This window comes from Megalobrama amblycephala, linkage group LG17 (genome assembly GCF_018812025.1).
Source record: "Megalobrama amblycephala isolate DHTTF-2021 linkage group LG17, ASM1881202v1, whole genome shotgun sequence".
NCBI classification, from domain to species: Eukaryota; Metazoa; Chordata; class Actinopteri; order Cypriniformes; family Xenocyprididae; genus Megalobrama; species Megalobrama amblycephala.
This window is the reverse complement of record NC_063060.1, coordinates 14,563,787-14,583,687: the sequence shown is the minus strand read 5'-3', so window position 1 is coordinate 14,583,687 and position 19,901 is coordinate 14,563,787. Positions and strand designations below refer to the sequence as shown.

The window sequence follows — 19,901 nt, the reverse complement described above, 5'->3', positions numbered from 1 at the left end:
GACTTCAATGGAGCCCAAATGGTTGAAGGTCAAAATTACAGTTTACAGTGATCCCAGACAAGAAATAAGAGTCTTATCTAGAGAAACCTTCGCTCATTTTCTAAAAAAAATAATAAAATAAAATGTTTTATAAGTTTTAACCATAAATGCTCATCTTGAACTAGCTCTCTTCTTCTGATCTATTTAAATTCCTGCAGTGTACTGACACTGCTAAGTGTATTACTGCCCTCCACAGGTCAAAGTTTGAACTAAATTGTCATATACAATATGCTAGTGCAAGTATATAACAATTAGTTCAAACGTTAACCTGTGGAGGGCAGTAATACACTTAGCAGTGTCTACACTGCTGGAATTCTAATAGAGAAGAAGAAGAGAGCTAAAAAGTATAAAATTATATAAGTTTTTTTTTATTTTATTTTTTTTTTAGAAAATGAGCACTGGTTTCTCAAGATGAGACCCTTATTCCTTGTCTGGGATCGTGTAGAACGTTTTGAAGCTACAATGAAACTGTCATTTTGACCTTCAACCATTTGGGCTCCATTGAAGTCCACTATATGGAGAAAAATCCTGAAATGTTTTCATCAAAAACCTTAATTTCTTTTTGACCGAAGAAAGAAAGACATGAACATTTTGGATTACATGGGGGTGAGTAAATTATCAGGAAATTTTAATTTGAAAGTGAACTAATCCTTTAAGTAAATTAATTACTTTCTGCATGGTTACATATTAATGACGGACCATTGTTCTAAAGTGTTACCGATCTTCCTACAGAATGTGTAGAGCCTTCCCCACCATTTGTGTATTGCGGTATGGATTGCTTTGGTCCTTTCATGACTAAAGAAGGGAGAAAACAACACAAAAGGTATGGTCTGCTTCTAACTTGTTCAAGAGCCATTCATACAGAAATATTAGAAGATATGTCCACAGATGCATTTATCAACAGTATATGGGGCTTTATTGCAATTAGAGGCACAGTACGGCATATCAGATGTGGCAAAAACCTGATATGACCATCAGAAGGGTGGTAGGTGGAGGTTTGTATTGGCCAAGCAAGCAGCCTATCAATGTGCTTCTTGCAATTGCATGATTCATCAGTGATGGCTAGATAGGATGATAGATTAATACTACCATAACAGAAAATAAAAATGGATATCCGAAAATATATGACAAATTGGTCCCGTAGTTTTCCAAATGCGACCATGCAACAACTGCAACCATCCAACAGCAACTCAGCAGACTTGCCAGGTGCCAACACACTAACACCGACTGATCCTCTGCCCTCGCCCTATGGCTCGAGCACACCTGAACCCCAAAGAATGCCTCTCGACCTTGGTGAGGATAAACCGAATCAGGTTAAGAAGTTTTCCTCTTAACCTTTGCAGCAACCAGCAAGGCTCATTTGTTGTGTCATGGTATAAGTCGTGGGAGTGGTTGGAATACTCAGTGGAAGCAGATTCTGCATTTTGTTTTTTTTTTGCAGAAAATGCTTAATTTCATAATCAGAATTAGCTTTCAATGTGAGGGGCTTCAGTGATTGGAAGCATGCAGTAGAGGCGGGAAAAGGTCTTAACAAACAGGCAGCCTCAAAAGAACATATGACAAATATGGCGCTCTGGAAAGAAAGAGAAAAACAGACTGAAAGTGGACAGGAAATTTCCACTCTGGTTAACAGTAACCAGTTAGCTAGGAATTGCTACTCTATAGGGTAGTGCACTCTATAATCTCTCCTCTATAGTAGACATGGTTGAATTTCTTGTAGTGAATTATTTGCTGCTCAGGGGAAGCCCAGATGCATTTGATAGTCTAACAGAGGATGGGAGTGGACTTTTCCTTTCATTATTTGAATATAGCCTCTGCAAAGACCCAGAGCTTAGGAGTGTTGTATAGACAATGCCAGGCAATGAAACATACACTCCTTACAGCATTCAAAATGATGACAGTCTGTTGACTGAAGAAATTGTTTGAGAAGATGCAGACTCATGGTAGATGGGACACGTGACCCAACCGGAATGAAAAATCATTTGTTTTGTTAAGAACAATTGTCAAGTTACAGAATGACTTCTTTCCATGACAGCAACTGAAAAAGGGGATGCCCAAACCCTGACCAACAAAGTAATTGTGCAGAGCTTGAAAAGACTGGCCTCAGTACTCCTAAAATATTGAGCCAGGTGTATGATGGGGCCTCCCTTATGTCTGGGAAAAACAAAAAATTTTGCAGGACAAATTAGGAAGAGTAGTTCTTTCCGTGATTGAAGAAGTATCAGAGACAAGTGTTGTGAATCTGACTTCTTAGAGCTGTGGAGAAGGCCGGCAACACTGAAATGCCAAGACCTTCCAAGCTAAAACACACCATAAACAAAGACCTACTGGAGGAGAGCATTGGCCAGGCTCAAGGTGATTTGGGAACTGAAGAAGAGCTTTGACGATTGTACTACAGTACTTTGGACGTGGTGCTTGCGGAAATCTCTGAGCGTTTCAGAGAAAGAAACAGCAAGTTAATTGAAGCACTTTCAGCTTTTGATCCATCGAATGACAGCACTTTCTTGGATGTGCAACTCATTCAACACATGCTTAACTTAACTAATTCGAAAGTGGTTCATTCAGAATTTGTTGTAGCCCGACAATTCCTGCTTAAAGAACTGTCTGGATCGGTTTTAAGTGGCGAGAAGTTGGCGACGTAATTAATGACGAAGTAATGATTGGAATTGTTTTGTTGTATAGGCAAAATTTAATGATACCGATGTAATTTCTAAAAGGGCTCCTGAAATTCATGTGCCCCCCCTGTTAAAATGTTCTGGTGCCAGGACTGCCTATTTGTTTGCCTATTACCCCTCTAGTATTTATATCTCAATGATTCTTGTGTTCCTTGTCAAGTCTTGTCCTACACAAATGTACGTTTGGTGCTGCTCATTCTGTTTCCTGGTTCTCTGGTCTCTGTTGTGGTTTTGTTATGTTTATTTGGTTAAACTCTTTGCATTTGGATCCAGCTCTCCCTCGTTTTTGAGTTAACCAAGCGTTCTGAGAACATTTCTTGTTAGGTTGGAAGACAGGCATTACTGTTCACAGAAGCTGAACATGAACTTGTTTTAATGGTTAAAGAGTGCAAGGTAAAATGCAAGTTGCCAAATATTTGGTGGGAAATATTCATTCATTAAAATTTTAAGACAAAAGAAGAAATATTGTTTTAATAATACTTAAGTACACAATTTAATTTTATGAATTTAATTTTATTCACAGCAAAAATGGGTCTCCCCATTGTTCAAGACATGGTAAGAGCCTTACAATGGTATAGTGTTTGCAAACATTTCAATGCCAACCAAGCTGCTGGGATCAGTGTTGAGATGAGTTGCAGCCTCTCAATAACAGAACTAAAGTTTCCAATATTGCAAAATTGTAATTGGATTCTTTTACAATACAATTTTTATATCAATAATGGGACTTATGCAATATGATATGTAATTATGAAAATAAAACATATATCGCAGTAGCCGGTTTGGGTAGCTTGGTTTTGCTGACAAAATAACAGCGTTGATTTTCAAATATCTCCATGTAAAATGTTTCTGTCAGGCGCTCTTCATCTCTGGAAACAAAGGACACAAAACAGAACACTGAGTTTGCTGTCAAAACACAATGTTGTAATGTTGTTTTAATGATGATAAAAATAAACCAACCTACTAAAAGCTACGCTGTGGTTTGGAGTTTCTACATATTTTGTGAGGCACTGCATGTGCTCAACATCACGTCTCCTGTGGAAGAGTAAGTACTCAGGTCCTCTGCTCTATAAAGAGAATCAGGTCTGCAAACACACACACACACAAACTTGTAAGAGCTGACACATAATACATTTTTACTGGTATAAACCCAGAGATAATGTAAATATATTTTATGTGAAAATTCAGGCAAGTGGCAAAACTTTCCAGTGCAGAAATAATAGATTCAATAAATGTTACAAATAGTGACCTCCTGAGATAAAGGTTGGTGATGCAGCCCTCAAAGGTGTCCTTGCCCAGGAGTAAGCTAGAGGAAAATTGTCCAGATGAAGAGTCTCTCTCTCTCTGTCCAACGTCTTCTTCATCAATACGAAGTTCAATGCTGAAAAAGGTAAACATTATAAAAAGAGAAGGCTTATTTACAATTTAAGAGACTTACGTTTACTAGTATTTGCAAGTACACAGGAACCATTCATTTGGATATTGTCACACTTCTCATAGGTAGAGGTGTCAGAAAATAACTTTTAGCAAGTAAACTCTCCCTTAATAGGACAATATTTCAGCGAGTCAAGTTACAATAGCTAGGTTTCCATAAAACATATTTGTATACCGAAAAAAAATTGATAGAATCAAATCAAATGAATCTTACCTTTGACCCTGTCCAACAACAGTGAGATAATGCCATTTACCATCCCGGTACTGTTTAGTAGATTTCCACATGTTGCCTTGGAATTTCAGGACCACATATCCTTTCTCCATGGAAAGTTCAATGTTATTATTCTACCACAGAAAAAAAAAAAAAAATCAGAGTGCCACAATGAAGTTCTGTGTGATATTTTTCTACAATTTGTAAATTACTAATGAAATGCCTAGTAAGAATGTGTGTCACTGAGCATGTGAACTTTGTACAAAAGGTAAGATTTTATTGCTTCCACTGAAGCACAAGACGCTCTTCTGAACTTTCTCAAATAATTCTTAATATCACGATCAGGGCCGGCTGTATAAACTGCCAGGAATAGTCTTACTAGTTAGTCTTTTTTTTTTTTTTTTCTTTGTATGACTGTTCATAACTTTTTATAGTCAGTTACATAATGTAAATTGGTCTAATTTGATAACGAAAAGACTGATTGCCGTTTGGCTAAATGCTAGTTAGTCAGTCTAGTTCTCAAGACACACAATGGCTTATGCAACTGACCAAAGTTTTGTTAATGTTAGCTTTAGTTCTGCAGATTTTGGAGAATAAATCAAATGCTAAGCCATTCTGAAAGCCAAACCCATTAATCAGAACAATGTACACAAATGCTTTTGACCATATAGTGTATGTAATTGTGGAAAGGATGCATACATTTTTGCTGTTCTGCAGCAGGATGCCATCTGATTTTGTACTCCTGAAACCCAGTGAAAGGTTCAGATCATCTAAGCTGAAGTCTTCAAGGAGTTTATCCAATGCACTGCCTTGGTTGAATTCAGCTTTCCTGACCATCTGGAAGAAAAATATGATGGTTAAGATATTATATCATTCTGTGTTTCATTTGTAAATTTGGGTAATGTTGATGAAATCAAGCAAGCATATTTTTATTTGAATGCACAATATAAGGAATAAAAGATTAACTTGATTACCAGTAAGTCACTTGAGCAGCCTCTGCCAATCCCCACTTTCTCTTTAACGTCTGGCGTTATACCACCAGCATTGCCGATTTTCACACACCCTTTCAGAGCAGGGATAGTGATATTGTATCTAGGGTAAAATAATTCTGAATTAGTAAACCATCATATGATTGCTCAGAAAATGTCTAAATCACTTGTGCGTTGAAGACACGGACCTCTCACGCAAAGTGTTGGGTATGCCACCGACGTAGAAGTGATAGAACCTTTGTAGAATGTTGTCTGTCGTTTTGACCTCTGTGTTCCCTACTCTGACCTTAATCTCTTTCCCTACAGTAATGAATAGTTTCACATCTGTTTCCTGGAATACAGAAGAAAAAGTTCATTTTCACTGCCTGACTATGTACAGTAACTTAGAGAAAAAGTTAGCATCATTCTTACCGCAGTTAGGCTTGGTTTATCTACACTTCTGATGGGCTCCAAAATATTATCTTTCCCTTGGCCACGTAGAACAATGTAACCTCTCTCAAGAGAGACACTGTAGTAAAAGTCCTGATAGGATATGAAGAAAAAAAAAAAATTATGAAAGGTCTCAAAACTGTATAAAAGACACAACAGAAAAGGCTTCAATAGGTATGAACAAATTAGTAGACAGTTCTTACATTAGTCTCATCTCCTAAATACAGCAAAAGGGCATCCGTAGCTCGGGTTTCCACTTTCTCCAGGATCGATAGATTGATGGGGAATCTTTCAAGCGCGACTTTGGCATAACCAGTGCCTTCAAAGTAATCTGACTCTGAGATCAGTGAGATTTGTCTGATCAAACAGAAAGAAAGAGAAACAGATTTTTTCCCTTCATTTTTATAAAGTGACAAAAATGATGCTCTGTTTTCACAATGTACAGTCTACAGTATTCATGTTGTACATGCAAATATAGTGATGTGATTAACATGATTGCTGTTATTGTTAACATATCACTACTTATTAGTACATAATCATCACACCATTCACACATTGAGAGCTTACCTCTTGCAAGGGGTTTCCAAGTTAATATTAACTGCATTCTTAAAGTTGTAGAGACTGATATATTTGTCATTGAAGGTGGAAAACTCAATGCAGCCCTTGTATTTGCCATAGTTGAGTGAGGCAGGTGGCTAAAGAAGGCAAAGACAAATGGTCTTAATAAATAAATAAATCCATATTAAAAATTAACCAAGAATTAAAGAGCTCATCACACAAAATTCAGTGACACTAGGAGAAAAAAAGGCATATTTACTGAGAAGTCATCTGGATAACCTCCTACATAGAAGACCACATTATCTGGACTGAGATCCAGCAGGTTGCGTGTCAGCTCTCCCAGGTTTTCTTTTGTCTGCGGAGTTTTTGGATTGATTGACGTGAACTGCTGTGTGTGAATGACTTGAGCATCTTGATAAATTCTAGATGGGTAACAAATAATACATATATTATATATGTGCACATATAGTGGATAAAATAAAAGGGTAAACCTTTACAATAAGGTTCCAACATAAGTCAACTACTTTAGTAGCATGTATTAATCTTATAGTTAATTTTATTTTCAGCATTTACTAATGCATTATTAGAATAAATATAATTTTTTTTCTTTTCATTGTTAGTTAATGTTACTGCATTAACTAATGCTAACTAATGGGACCATGCCAATAAAATGCAAGCAAACCATTTGAGTTGTAATGGTATTTTTAGTAATTAAGTTGTGATTTTATAAACATATGGCTCAAGCAAACAAATGCCCCAAGAAAGTACAAATCAACATACTTCATTCCTTTAAATAGACACAAAACGAGAGCATAATTAATGACAGCTATTTGTGACTCAACGTTTCACACAAACTCAGCTGTTTGCATATAAATGAATGTTTGTTCAAAATTCAGCATAATATGCATTCAACACGTTGCCAAGATTGTACTGGAAATTGTTTGGAGATGCATAAGTAAAACCTTATAGATATACTGTAGGAGATAATAACCGATACGTTTAAGGGGCTTTGGCACCGGGTAGCTATAGGAACTCATTTATAGAAACTGGCCACCAAATAGTTAATTTTCTCCTAGGACCATTTTCCTGTTTGCATTCACAGCACCAGAAGGAAATCTGAAGTGACGTAAGCCGGCCGACAGCAACATCATTTAAGCGTGGCATTCAGCAATGTCAACAACTGGAGGATGGAGGACACCGTGATCGGAACTGTGTTTTTGATGTGTGTTGTGGGTTTCATGATAAACGGGAATGGAATGGAATTGAGAGAGCGAAAAGGAGGGCTAAGAGATGAAATCTCCACAACTTGCAGTGCTACATATCAGAGAAGGCTGAGAAAAGAACATAACGCCGCAGACAAAGGCGACAGTTAAATGCCATTAACATTAGTTTTCCGTATGTTTATGTGCCGTTAACTTTCTTTATGTTAGTTTGTGAAGTGAGTATATGTAAACTGTGTGTTTACACGGCTTTTTAAAAATGGCCTATAACTAAAATCCTTCCCAGTTCCTGCAGTGTGAATACGCCAAAAAGTGGGTACTTCCACCAGGAACTATGAAAATGTTCCTCTGTTGCAAAATCCTCTTTACATTGAGTCACAGTGTTGACTGGATTCAGACCAAAGCACACTAATAATTGTTTCTGCCTAAAAGAAACAAACAGAATATATACCAATAGTTTTTTTTTTAATTGATACTGCATGTTACTATACCTGTAAAGGTCAATTTTGTCAAAGAAAGACAAATCAGATGAGGACTCAGTGATGTTGGTTGTCTTGATTTCATACTCCTTTCCATTGAGCTTATAAATGACATGCAGGATATTATTTCGAAGAGCCATGCCGATGAAGTCTCCAGATGCCTGTGAGAACATTCAGTTAGAGGCTTACAATTAGAAGGCTTAAAATTACCCTACCCGATGTAGCTTGTATCCTCACACAATTGATACCACAATCACACTCACGTCTTTTTTTCCAAGGTATAGCACAAACAGATTGTCTTCGTTGTTCTGAGTCTGACGACGACGTCTAGTGCCATCCCCTCTAATGGGGGGTTTTTCGGGTCTCTGGAGGGACAGAGTGAGAGAGGTGTACGCCCGCAGGTCATCTAAGTCTCGAGGGGGGCGCATCTCAACATATCCTGTACCAGTGAATTTCATAGGCACGACAATCTGCAACAGATTTGAAACATGAAGAGGACCATGAAACATTGTGCAAAAGTTTTCTATTAAAAAAACAAAACAATTTACAACCTTTCGAAGATGTATCCCTCACAGCCTCCTTATCATTTGTGTCAGATTATACATGCAACTACTGTACATGTCAACTAACTCTCATTAGAGTATTAGTAGACTGCTTAATATCTGCCAACACTTTATTTTGATACTCCCCTTCACATTCTAATGACTAAAAATAACTTTGCAACTTATTCCTAATCTAAACACCTAAACCTAAGTCTACTAATACTCTGAGTTAGTTGACATGTAGTTGCAAAGTTACTTATAGTCAGTAGAATGTCTAAAGTGATCATCAAAAATAAAGTGTAACCATCAATTTCATCTTTCAAATTTCTTTGATGAATTAAAATGTGGTTGAATAATGCTGCAGCCTATTTTATGTCGTTAATTATAGCAATTACACTTAATTTCAATGAATGTAGGATATAAAAACAAATAGTCTTACTTTGTTAGCAGCTTCACGTGCTTGCTCAATCAGTTCCTTTATCTTATTAATATTTTCAGACACATTGTTCCCGGAGCCAATCTGAGAATTCAACTCTTCAATTTTATCCAGCAGGGATGGGATGGAGCCGCTCACATTTTTGACTGTCAAATGGAAATTGCAGAGAAAGTGAGATAATAATACAAAAGTGGAAGCTGTTGAAGAAACTGTAAAAACAACATCACATTACAACAGTACAGCCCATTAAAGGTGCAGCACTTACCAGTCATTTCCACATTATTGAGAACATTGTCCATATTTGAAACAGTTGGACTAATAGAGATATTGTTAACTTCTGCTTTGATGTCATTTAGCTGGTCCATTATGTCACTTGTGGTGCGATTGGCTTCTGCTGCCGCTTTCTTAGCCGCATCGATAATATTTCCAATGTCATCTGTGATCAGACAGAATGAAAACATATTTTCAAGCATATTCATATCCCTGTTGAAAAAGTTTAAAATGGTCTAAGTTGACAGCTAAGCTGCGTCCACTGATCAGACTGATCTGGTTTTGGGTACTTCAGTTCCCCCCCCATCCCAGCAAAGTAAACTATATAACATACAATACATGAAAATCAAACATGCCAGCACTTGTCCATTCATAAAGCCTCTGTAAACCAAACTTCTCAATGAACTCAGCTACCAAAAGCATCAGGTTATATGAGACTGTCTTGTGTATGGAATGGGCTTAATTGTTTCAAACAGTTCTCTAAACGGCAATGCTCTTTTCATACCTCTCTGAATTCCTCTCAAACCATCCTTAACAGTGAGCAGCTCCTTTTCTAGTGCTTTCTTTTTCTGCTCAGCAACTTGCAAACGATCCTTCTGATTATTGAGGTCTTTGGTTGCACCTGATAAAGATGTAATAACAAATTTTAAGTAACACAATGTTTGATTTAATAAAAACAAGTTCAATATGTAGATTGATCTTTGTAGAGTTAAGTTTTTATTTTAAACTCACCTTTAAGATCTTTAGCTGCATTTTTGGCATCTTTAAGTAGGTTATTGCCATTGTTTTTCAGATTTGTTGCCCTGTTGATTAAGTCCCCTTCACTGACATCCTGTAAAGAAAAATCAATAAAAGTCACACTTAAAAATGTATGACTGACAAAATATCGATATGAAGTCAGTTCCCCTAAAGTTCCCACAGTAACCACACATGTAATTTAAAAAGTTCAGCTGTCATTTCACAACACTGTAAACCCGAAAATTTGGCTCAAAATTGGACAAACTTAAATTGAACAAATTAGTTCAGTTTGAGTTCACAGCACTGACATATTTCAAGTAAACTGAACTGTTTCATTGTTTTGATTTGTATGAACACATTTCATTTAGACTAACTTAAGTTAAAATGAAACTGGGTTGGGATTTCTATTTCCCAGCATGCTTTGCCCATTGCACTCAAAAGGGAGATTATTCTAAAATTAATATATATATTAATTTATATATATATATATATATATATATATATATCTGTTTTTTTTTTGTGCAAGATTAATGGTAAGGGAGATTTAGTAGTGATTAATGTTTTGTTATGTTAATTTAGAAGAGTTTCTGTTAATGTTGGTTTTTGGAGAGTTACCATCATGGTGACAAGTAGCGCATGCGGCTTGGTTTGAGAGCAGCTAAGTTACATGTTTTAAGTTACTGTACTCATTCAGTAAGTGCTATACCATGCTATTGTTAACATGTTAGAAAATTAGCAAGTTGGTATTTTCTTAGGGTTTACAGTGAAATAAATGACTCATTTGATTTGCAAGAACTCAAAATAAAAAAGTTAATTAACTAAATATTTTATGTTAATTGCTATCAAAATTAGTTTAGAGTTAGTTAACTCAGTACTTCAAGTTCGGAGGAATTAACATGCATGAGTACTACAAACTCAAAACTTGATAGTTCTGCTTACTTAAAATTTAACTGATTACCTCAAATTTTTTGAGTTAGCCCAACTTATTCGGGTTTACAGTGAACACTTTTTCTCATTTTACAACACTATATCTTTTTTTTTTTTTTTAGCATTTTTACATGACGATGTACTAAAAACGGAAATGCATCTGAATCTGATCTAATTGTTATCTAATTCAGTGACATTCAAAAGTGTTCAAGTGTGACATAAGTGTCCAAATACTTTTTGGGGCAATGTTCTGTATGTATCCTAACTTTCACATTTATGCTCATTTGATCAAGTCTCCTACATTAAGTGCTTTGTCTGCCGCCTCTTTGGCCTTCTTAGCAGCCTCCTCTGCAGCATTGACAGCGTCTGTGATGTTTTTGTACGCCTCTATCCCAGAGAGAGCGGTCTGCACACCAGAGCGCCCACTCACATTCTGTACAGCCCTGTCCGAGAGAAAAGATCAATTCTATTCATATCAACATTATCTTCCTTCTGAGGAAAAAAAAAAACGTGGAAGACTATACATGCATGAGGAATACATGGAACTTCCATTAAACCATTTTTTATGAGAAGGTGAGAAGGTGAAAAGGGGCGTGAAAGTTTGGCATGATTTATTTGATTAGAGTTACATGGGAACATTTGTGGTAATATGAGAGCCACTCTGTGATACACATGATCTTACACAGGTGTCAAAAAACTAAAAAAAACTCTTACTCTTGGAGCTCTTTGGCCAGTTTGTACATGCTCTCTGCATGTTCTTCTGCCTGTTTCACAATTTTCTCTTTGGCTGCTGCTTGTGAGATGACTTGGACTTTATCTTTGAGTTCAGTCTTTGCACCGTTAAGTTGCGCTGCAAGCTGTTCATACTCCTGTGGGAACATAAGAGGATTTGTCACCAGTGAAATCATTAAAACTGTAACTGAGATATAACTGATCTGTAACTGGTACTACTCAGTCAGTTAGAAAAGCAAATTAAAGAATAAATTAATTTGACCTTAACCTGGAAATATTTCTGTTTAGGTGTACAAGTGTGAAAGTTTACCTTTTTACTGTCATTGAACATATTCAAGAGGCCCTGAGTGTCTTTCAGCTGGTTCACTGCAAGAGCAATCTGATCCCCAACAAGGTCTCTCTCGCTCTCCAAATCATTCACTCGTTTCTTTAAGAAGAAAAATAAAACTTAATGTACATTCCCTCTTGATAGAACGTGTTTTGAGGATTGTAAAATTCTTGATGCTTACCAGAATGTCTTTAAGGCTTTCAGTATTAATGTCATTTTGATTGTTGGTTTTCTTCACCATATTATCAGCCTGTTTTAGCAAATCCTCCAATTCTTTCAGCTTGGCCTCATAGTTGCTCAGCAGGCTATCAACACGCTTGGATGCCACTTCATTCTCATCGCATTGCTTTATGATGTTTTTAACATGCTCTAAGACTGCAATAAAAACATAAAAGTGACATCACCACACATTAATACAGCAGCTGCCAGTAATTATTACATGTTAGCATAAAAAGCTTAAACATTCACAAGCCAAATCGATATTTTGATCTGAGTATATTTACATTTGTTTGCTTCAGCTTGCTCTTTCTTGGCTGCATCTTTGTGGTTCGTGAAGCTTCGCTTTTCCATATCTTTCACCATGTTCTCGGACTGTTCCAGAAGTTTTGCTAAATCCGCAGAGGGCAGAACTGCTCCACTGCTGTTAGAATCCATGAGCTGTTTCAGGAGCTCTGAAGAACAAATTGTGTATGTATTTCAAATATGTTACATATTTGATTACTTAATAATTATAGAATTATAGAAGAGTTTTTGAATAGATATAAATTCTAAAATCTAAAATTTCTTCAAAAAATCTTACATTTTGAACATAAAAAAGACAACTACACATGTATTGGGTGTATAAAATAAACCATGTCTCTAAGGAGCTGTGGCTGGAAACAACTAGGGTCAGTGTATTATGGTATTGCTTACAGGATCTGTTAGGGCAAGCCTGCTACACAAGAGGCATCACTGATTCAGATTCTTTAACAGCAAAAAAAAAAAAAAAAAAAAAAAGCACACCTGTGGCTACTCAGAACACAAAAGGAGTGCTGCTTACCCAAGTAACTTCATGTAAACTAAGGTTTATTAAATAAACTGCTGTCCTCATTACCACACAAAATTACAGGTTAATTCTTATTAACAAAAACATATTTGTGTTTTTACCTTTTATTTTTGTAAGGAGGTTCTGTGCCTCAGTGTCCAGATCTTTTGCCCTTTGATGGCTGTTTTCAGCATTAGCAAGAGCTTTCTGAGAGTCTTCTGATCGCTTTCTTGCCTGGACAAACAAAAGATTGGTGAAATATTTGATTCCCGCAGCAGGTGCAATGACAATAGACAGATTTAGAAACACTAAAATGTTTGTCAGCCCAATAATTCTAACTTGTTTATAAACAGTATTCTACATGAAATCTGCATCTGTTTTTATATCAGAGAAAAGTCTTCTAGTACCTGTTCTTTTAGATTATCCATATCATCAGCCAGATTGATAACATCTTGTTCCAGTTGGTTAATTTTAGGCATCTGATTGTTGACTGTGAAGCTGAATGTATTCACCAGATTCTGAAAGAAAAGAAAGCATGAATATACAGAGATTAATTACATATCTATTATCCTGTTCATGTTATTATTATTTATTGATGTTCTTTGAAACAATGGGTGTCAGCAGATTTTCATGATCTGCTTGTTTGATTTCAAAATACCCTAAATCAAAACAACCAAAAACTCATAAAATTAGAATTTGCTTTGCTTTTGCCTTAGTGGTTGAAACAAACTTTAAAGTATTGTGACTGTTTTCAGACAGTTATGTCTGGAAATTTAGCTGACTCACCAAATTACCCACAGAATGTTCAGACTACATCTAACCACAGCCGTCAATGCATTTTAATGTAATAGTGCATTATGTTCATTATGATCATTAAGTTGGATGCGGATGTGGATTCTGAGGTAAATGATAATCACTAGGATACTTTGAGCCACCTACTTATTTCGTACAATAGCCTTTCAGAAAAGAACAGCTGTGTGTCTGTGTGTGTGTGTGTGTGTGTGTGTGTGTGTGTGTGTGTGTCTGTGTCTGTGTGTGTGGTCCTGGTAAACCCTACGTTATGGGGACAAAATGTGCTCACAAAGATGGCAATATCCGAAATCCTTGTACTTGTGGGGAAATGTTTTGGTCCCCATGAAGAATGATCACACTTTTTCTATGTGCAATAATAACTTTTGAGTTACTCTTGTATAATTTATATTGTTATATTACAATAATATAATTAATTTGGCTTTACCCCTTTGTTTCATATAGACTCAAAGGACAGAATACTGAGGAATAAAAGAGGAGGAATCAGGAAAACTACAGAAGGAGATGAAGAAATACCGTTGTGGCAGTTATGGCTTCTTCAAGCTTTCTCAGATGTTCTTTTGATGAAGGTCTGAGAGTATCTAAATCCAGCTGATCTTTGATTCTTCTCAGCTCAACATCAAGCTTTTCCAGATCGTTCAGCAATGTCTGTGCGCAGTTATCACACTCTGAAAAATGACATAAAACGTTACAAAATAACATAGGACACAAAAAGAAATATTGAAAATAATGTAACGCTATGATATATGTGATGCCAGTAATATCCTTTACCTTCACACTGTTCTTCTGTGTTTGTGTCTTGGAGCTCAAGAGAATTCCTGCACACTGTTAAAGAACAAGATGTTTTGAATGAAGATATTTACAGAGCTCACAGAACAGATTAATAAATATTAATAAAACAACTATTACATTACTAAATTACAAATCTACTGTAGACAAACTTGGCTCTGCTGGGAGAAAAGCTCTTTGGGTGATTTTCACAGAATCTTTCAAGTAAATGTCTAGGTATTTTACAATTACAACCTATTATTAGGACCTATATTATAATATTCATTAAGAAAATATTAAAAAAATACATTGATAAAAAAAAGTTGTATTTGCTATACTGCCATTAATTTATTCTGGTTTAAATAAATTTAAAATAACTAAAAGATATTAATAATCAAATATAAAGAATCCTTATGCATTTTGATGTTTTGGAAAAAAAAATTGTAGTATGGTAATGAGAAAAGGAGTGTGTTGGAGGGTGGGAGGGGATGATATATTTAAAAAACCTAATGGAGCTATTTTTTTGCTATTATTTTAAGCTTAAATGTCACATTCACCCTTGAAGAGCTAAATACATATAATACAAAAACAAATCCACACCTCCAGTCTTAGAGTCACACAAGTTTCCAGGACAGTTGCACAAACGACAGCGCCCACCAGCGACCAGAGGTTCGCCATAATATCCCGTGGCACATCTGAGGAAACATATTCAGAAAAGCTTGTATTTTCAGCAGTGATGATGTAGAGTCATATATGGCATGAATGGGTTTGAGTTTTTACATAAATACTGCATAAAGTATGTGAAGCACAGAGGGATATTTTATGGAAATTTAAGCATTTCATTTTGCGCCACTTACCGCTCACATCTTTCGCCTGTGTGACCCTCTTTACACAGACACTGGAATCTGCCATTCATTTCAATGCAGCCCACTGCAAAACTGCAGAAAGATATGCCACATCATAAGTTAACATCATAAATGCATTAAACCATTAGTTAAAATTTAGATTAAAAAGGCACAATATTCACTTAACACTGTCAGTAAACCTGAAGAGGCCATATTATGCCGATTACAAGGTCTTGATTTTGTTTTTGGACTCTACTAGAATAGGTTTTCATGCTTGGATATTCAAAAGCACATTAATTTCCTCCATATTTTACATTGTTGCAGCTCCTCTCTTCCCAGTCTGTCAGTAATGCTGTGTGTAGTTACTGTTTCTATGAAGCCCCTCCTTCTGAAAAGCACAATGTGCTCTGATTGGTTGGCTGGACCAGTGTGTTGTGATTGGTCAAGCGCTTCTAGCATGTTTGGGAAATGTCACGCGACTCACGTCCCTTACCATAACCTTACCATTATCATAACACTAGTACTATTAACTAATTCAACCAGGACTTGCCTATTGTGATGGAAGAAAACTCAAAACTACAACTGAAGCATTTCAGGGAGTTCAAGAAACAGTTCTTACTGATATAGAGAATAAATCCCTTTGGAGTGACTGTGTGCTTATTAACTTTGCAGACCCTTTTCATGCTCAACAACAACATTACACACTAAAGAAAGCTGGACGTAAAAAGCATAATAGGCCCTCTTTAATGTACAACAATTTGTTGAACTTCATTCAACATAAATATAATACATGCCTTTGTACATACTGATTTGTATGAGTACCATTTTGTCAAGCAAAAAAAAAAAAAGAGTTTCAATCTCAATAGCTTTTTCAATTATCCACTTCTACAGTTGTCTTTCTCTTCAGCTTCATTCACTGAATTTCCAAAGTCAATTTGAATGTTAAATTGTCAGTACAACTGAAATTTGAGAGTTATTTCCCTAAAATGGTTTTGTTTGAAGTTTGAAGGGGTTCCACCTTGTTACACTTGTGGTGTTACCAAAACATACTTAAAATCTCTAAGATGTACAAAGTGCATATACATATACAAATACAAAGTTGTATTAAGCTTTATCAACTCAAAAATTATGAAATGCTACTTGCAAATTTTAAGGCAGGTTTTCTAAGTAAAGTCAATTTACATTGTACTTTTTCGATTACACATGTGAGACTTACTTGTTGGCTTCATTGCTGAAAGGACATGGGCACACCCTACATTTTCTCTGAGCTGCATTAAAGTAATATCCCTCTCTACAGCGCTCACAGTGCTCACCCACTGTATCATCCTGGCAGTTCTGTTGAACAGAGCATTTGTGTTATACTACAAACAAATAAATAATAAAAATGTAAATGTGCACAGGTAACAAATCAATACAAAAAACAGAGCACATTATTGGAGGTCAGTGTAGCACTTACAAGACATCGGCCGGTGTTCTGCTCACACTCATTTGAGTGGCCGTTGCAGGAGCAGGGAACACAGCGAGCAAACTGACCACTTCTGTCTAGATAGTAACCAGCAGCACATCTCTGATAAGAGAGAAACACACATATTGTATACTGTAGAACAAGGAGTGTTTAAATAAGCAATAAGGTATGTGAGACTGTGCTATATCGTGAATAAATCACGGCTGAAGGGCGTTGTTAGGCACGATGTGAAGCAGAGTGCCTGCAAACCCTTCAGCCATGAATTTATTCAAGATACAGCACTAACCTCGAGTACCTTATTGCTTTTATAAAACGGTTACACACACAATACAAATATGTATCAAAGCAACTTTCAATGAAGTAAAATCACTAAAAGCCTTCCTTCCGCCGCAAAAAATAGTCCCTGACTGTGAACAGCAACAGAAGTTACATTATTAAGCCATTAGAAAATTTGGCAAAGACTGGTTTTATTAGTGTGTCAGTCAGTAGAGAAGACTTTTATATTGAAAAGACTGAATTGCTGTGAACACTGAACAAAACCCAAATGACAAATGCTTTGATTAGCGCTGTTAGCTAATCCCCTTAAAACCCCTTAACTGTTATTGCAGCGGACATTTAAACAGATTTTTTATTATGAACATAGGACTGACCTGAAGGAAAATGATAAATCTGAATGCAGGTAATAAACTCGCTCTTTCTCACAAAACTCTTCTACATAATACAGTAAGCTTTAATGAACAATATAAATTGAGAACAGTTTACGTTGCTAAGAGTGGTTGCTAACGGTGTTGTGTAGTGATACACAAAACAGTACGGTGAAGCGGTCATAGCCATGTTTTATCATGAATACAACACAGCTATTGACCAATCAGAATCAAGGACAGGAACTAACCGTTTTATAAAAAATTATAAAAATTATCCTCTATTAAAACTTTGAATTACAGGTAAAACAATACACAAAAAAGAAAAAGTTAAAATGAAAAACAATGTCTTACATTATATCCAGTGAGATTATATAAAACAATCTGACTCAAAGCAGATGAAAAATTGGTGAAAAATTGAGTAACTGTTTTCTTTAATGAGACGTCGATCTTTTTTCTATAAGTTTTTACTAAATAGATTAAACAAAGCCAAAGCGAAATTCTTTTATGTACCCAAGGCAAACACGAAATCAATTTTCTGGGACCAGTATAGGGGAGACTGAGGATGGCACATAACATGCAGCAAAACTTTTTACTTGTAATTACTTTGCACATTTTATACACTCTTGACTTCAACATTTGTAGCAGACACATGTGATAAAATTATCAAAGTAAAATAAATGAATAATAAACAATAAAGTTTTCTTATAGCCTTTACACCAAATATTAGTCCTGAAACCATTTACCTGAAATTGTAAAGCTTTTAATCTGGCTATAGATGATTTTACTTGGAATATTGAAATATAGTCCTTCGGACTAATCAGCAACTGTAACATTCAGAAATGTCTATAACTACAACCTATTGCTATAGTGACCATTGAAATATCTCTTTTTTTTTTTACCATACTTGTATCCAAATACAATTTATTCTGAAATGAATGTCACCGGCTATAAAAGTTCAGCTAGGAGTATTAAAACTCTTATATCATGACTTTGGTTCTCTGGAATTCTAAATGGAAGACTAACAACTATCTATCATGTAATGTACAAGTTGTTGTTGTAATAAGTACTTCACACCCCTGGATACAGTTAAAAAAAAAAAAAAACTTTTCTGGCAATTATGAAAACTTAAACAAAATTTTGAACAAAAACACTCTTCATCCAAAATCAAATTCAATTACCTGTTTTTGTTCGCACACATACATAAAAAGCAATACTTGTAAACAATAATATTTCTCTTTACCTGTCCATCATCCACTGAAGGAAACTGGACCTGCTGTGTGTCATGGAGGGAAGGGAACTGAACGTGCTGAGCATCATTTAATGCTGGATACTGAACTCTTTGATTCCACTCTGCCTGTTCTCTCCGAGGATGGTCTGGGGTCCTGTGTTCTGGTCGGGGCCCTCCAGAAACCAGCGCTAGCAGGGCCGCATAAAGAATAGCCCTCAATGCTGCACTCCTCCATGCGATTGACTCTGACATTCCTGTCCGTTTGATGCGTGTAAAATAACTCCTATCACGCTCAGGTATGGTCTACTTAAAGAGGGAGAAAAACGCCCCAGACAAATGCTCATACATGAATCAGTCATGGACACGTTACCACAAATGAACCAGGAAATTGTGTCAGACTTAGGTATGCGAGTGAGGATAGATGCGTACTGTACTCAACACCTGGAGAAATAACTGAGTTACACACATTCACTCAAAAGTAAACAAGACATGAACTAAAAAAATGACTCAGTACTTTATCACTACATGGCAGTACATGGTTGTTTTGGCATTCATTTATTATTAATATTTTCTCTCATCTCTCAATAACCTCTTATGTTTGCTATTATGATGTTATTTCACCATTTATTTCATCCATTAGCTGTTTTACCATGTCATTGTTTGTAACTATGACAAACAGTGACTGTTTAAGACACAGCTACACATTTATCAGAATGACTCACAGCAACAGTTTGTTTTGTCAGCTTCCACACCCAGTCTAGAGAAGTCCGCACACGCCCTGTGCGTAAGAAAACATGCCCTCTGGTTACAGACTTCACAGGTCTTCCCTTCCCTTTATAGGCATGTCATGAAAACAAAATATATTTAGGGTGTGGTGGGAAGGATATGGCTACAGAAAAGCTTCTGAAATGCAATAGAAAAGATAATAAATTCTATTAATTCTAAAATATAAGTCAAATTAAAGCATATTGAACTGGAATCGTCACTCATTTTTAATTAAATAGATTTTTTAATGAAATATTTTTGTGAAAATGAAATATATGTGGAATGAAATATATTCTATCTTCAAAATAATATTAATTAAATAAAAATTAATCGATTGATATGTGTTCA

General features: G+C 35.9%; 1 protein-coding gene across 2 annotated transcripts; it reads right to left on the bottom strand.

Annotated features, from left to right (window-relative positions):
- Positions 1–3,206: 3,206 nt before the first annotated feature.
- Positions 3,207–19,146, bottom strand: si:ch211-241e1.3 (laminin subunit alpha-3). 2 transcript variants are annotated; one of them, XM_048162578.1, is made up of 31 exons: positions 18,801–19,146; positions 16,908–17,018; positions 16,668–16,786; positions 15,464–15,544; positions 15,207–15,301; positions 14,610–14,663; positions 14,355–14,506; positions 13,436–13,546; positions 13,151–13,262; positions 12,508–12,675; positions 12,186–12,379; positions 11,987–12,103; positions 11,659–11,813; positions 11,246–11,387; positions 10,012–10,111; positions 9,785–9,901; positions 9,275–9,445; positions 9,013–9,155; positions 8,295–8,501; positions 8,044–8,192; positions 6,592–6,754; positions 6,342–6,469; positions 5,978–6,131; positions 5,757–5,867; positions 5,534–5,676; positions 5,331–5,448; positions 5,056–5,193; positions 4,360–4,490; positions 3,961–4,092; positions 3,672–3,796; positions 3,207–3,580 (listed from the first exon to the last, which is right to left on the bottom strand). In XM_048162578.1, exons 1-30 carry the CDS (start codon positions 19,038–19,040, stop codon positions 3,703–3,705), a joined length of 4,050 nt encoding a protein of 1,349 aa, XP_048018535.1. In that variant the 5' UTR covers positions 19,041–19,146; the 3' UTR covers positions 3,207–3,580; positions 3,672–3,702. The 2 variants fall into 2 exon arrangements, with proteins under 2 accessions (XP_048018535.1, XP_048018536.1); XM_048162579.1 differs by having other exon boundaries at positions 3,676–3,796.
- Between the last annotated feature and the right edge of the window lie 755 nt (positions 19,147–19,901).

Bases quoted from the DNA above. Each gene is read 5' to 3' on its own strand.
- si:ch211-241e1.3 (XM_048162578.1), bottom strand. From the start codon at position 19,040: ATGTCAGAGTCAATCGCATGGAGGAGTGCAGCATTGAGGGCTATTCTT. The intron at 14,507-14,609 runs GTAAAGGATATT...GTCATTTTTCAG, and splicing joins CACAGAAGAACAGTGTGAAG to AGTGTGATAACTGCGCACAG. The intron at 6,470-6,591 runs GTAAATATGCCT...TGCCTTCTTTAG, and splicing joins GTTATCCAGATGACTTCTCA to CCACCTGCCTCACTCAACTA.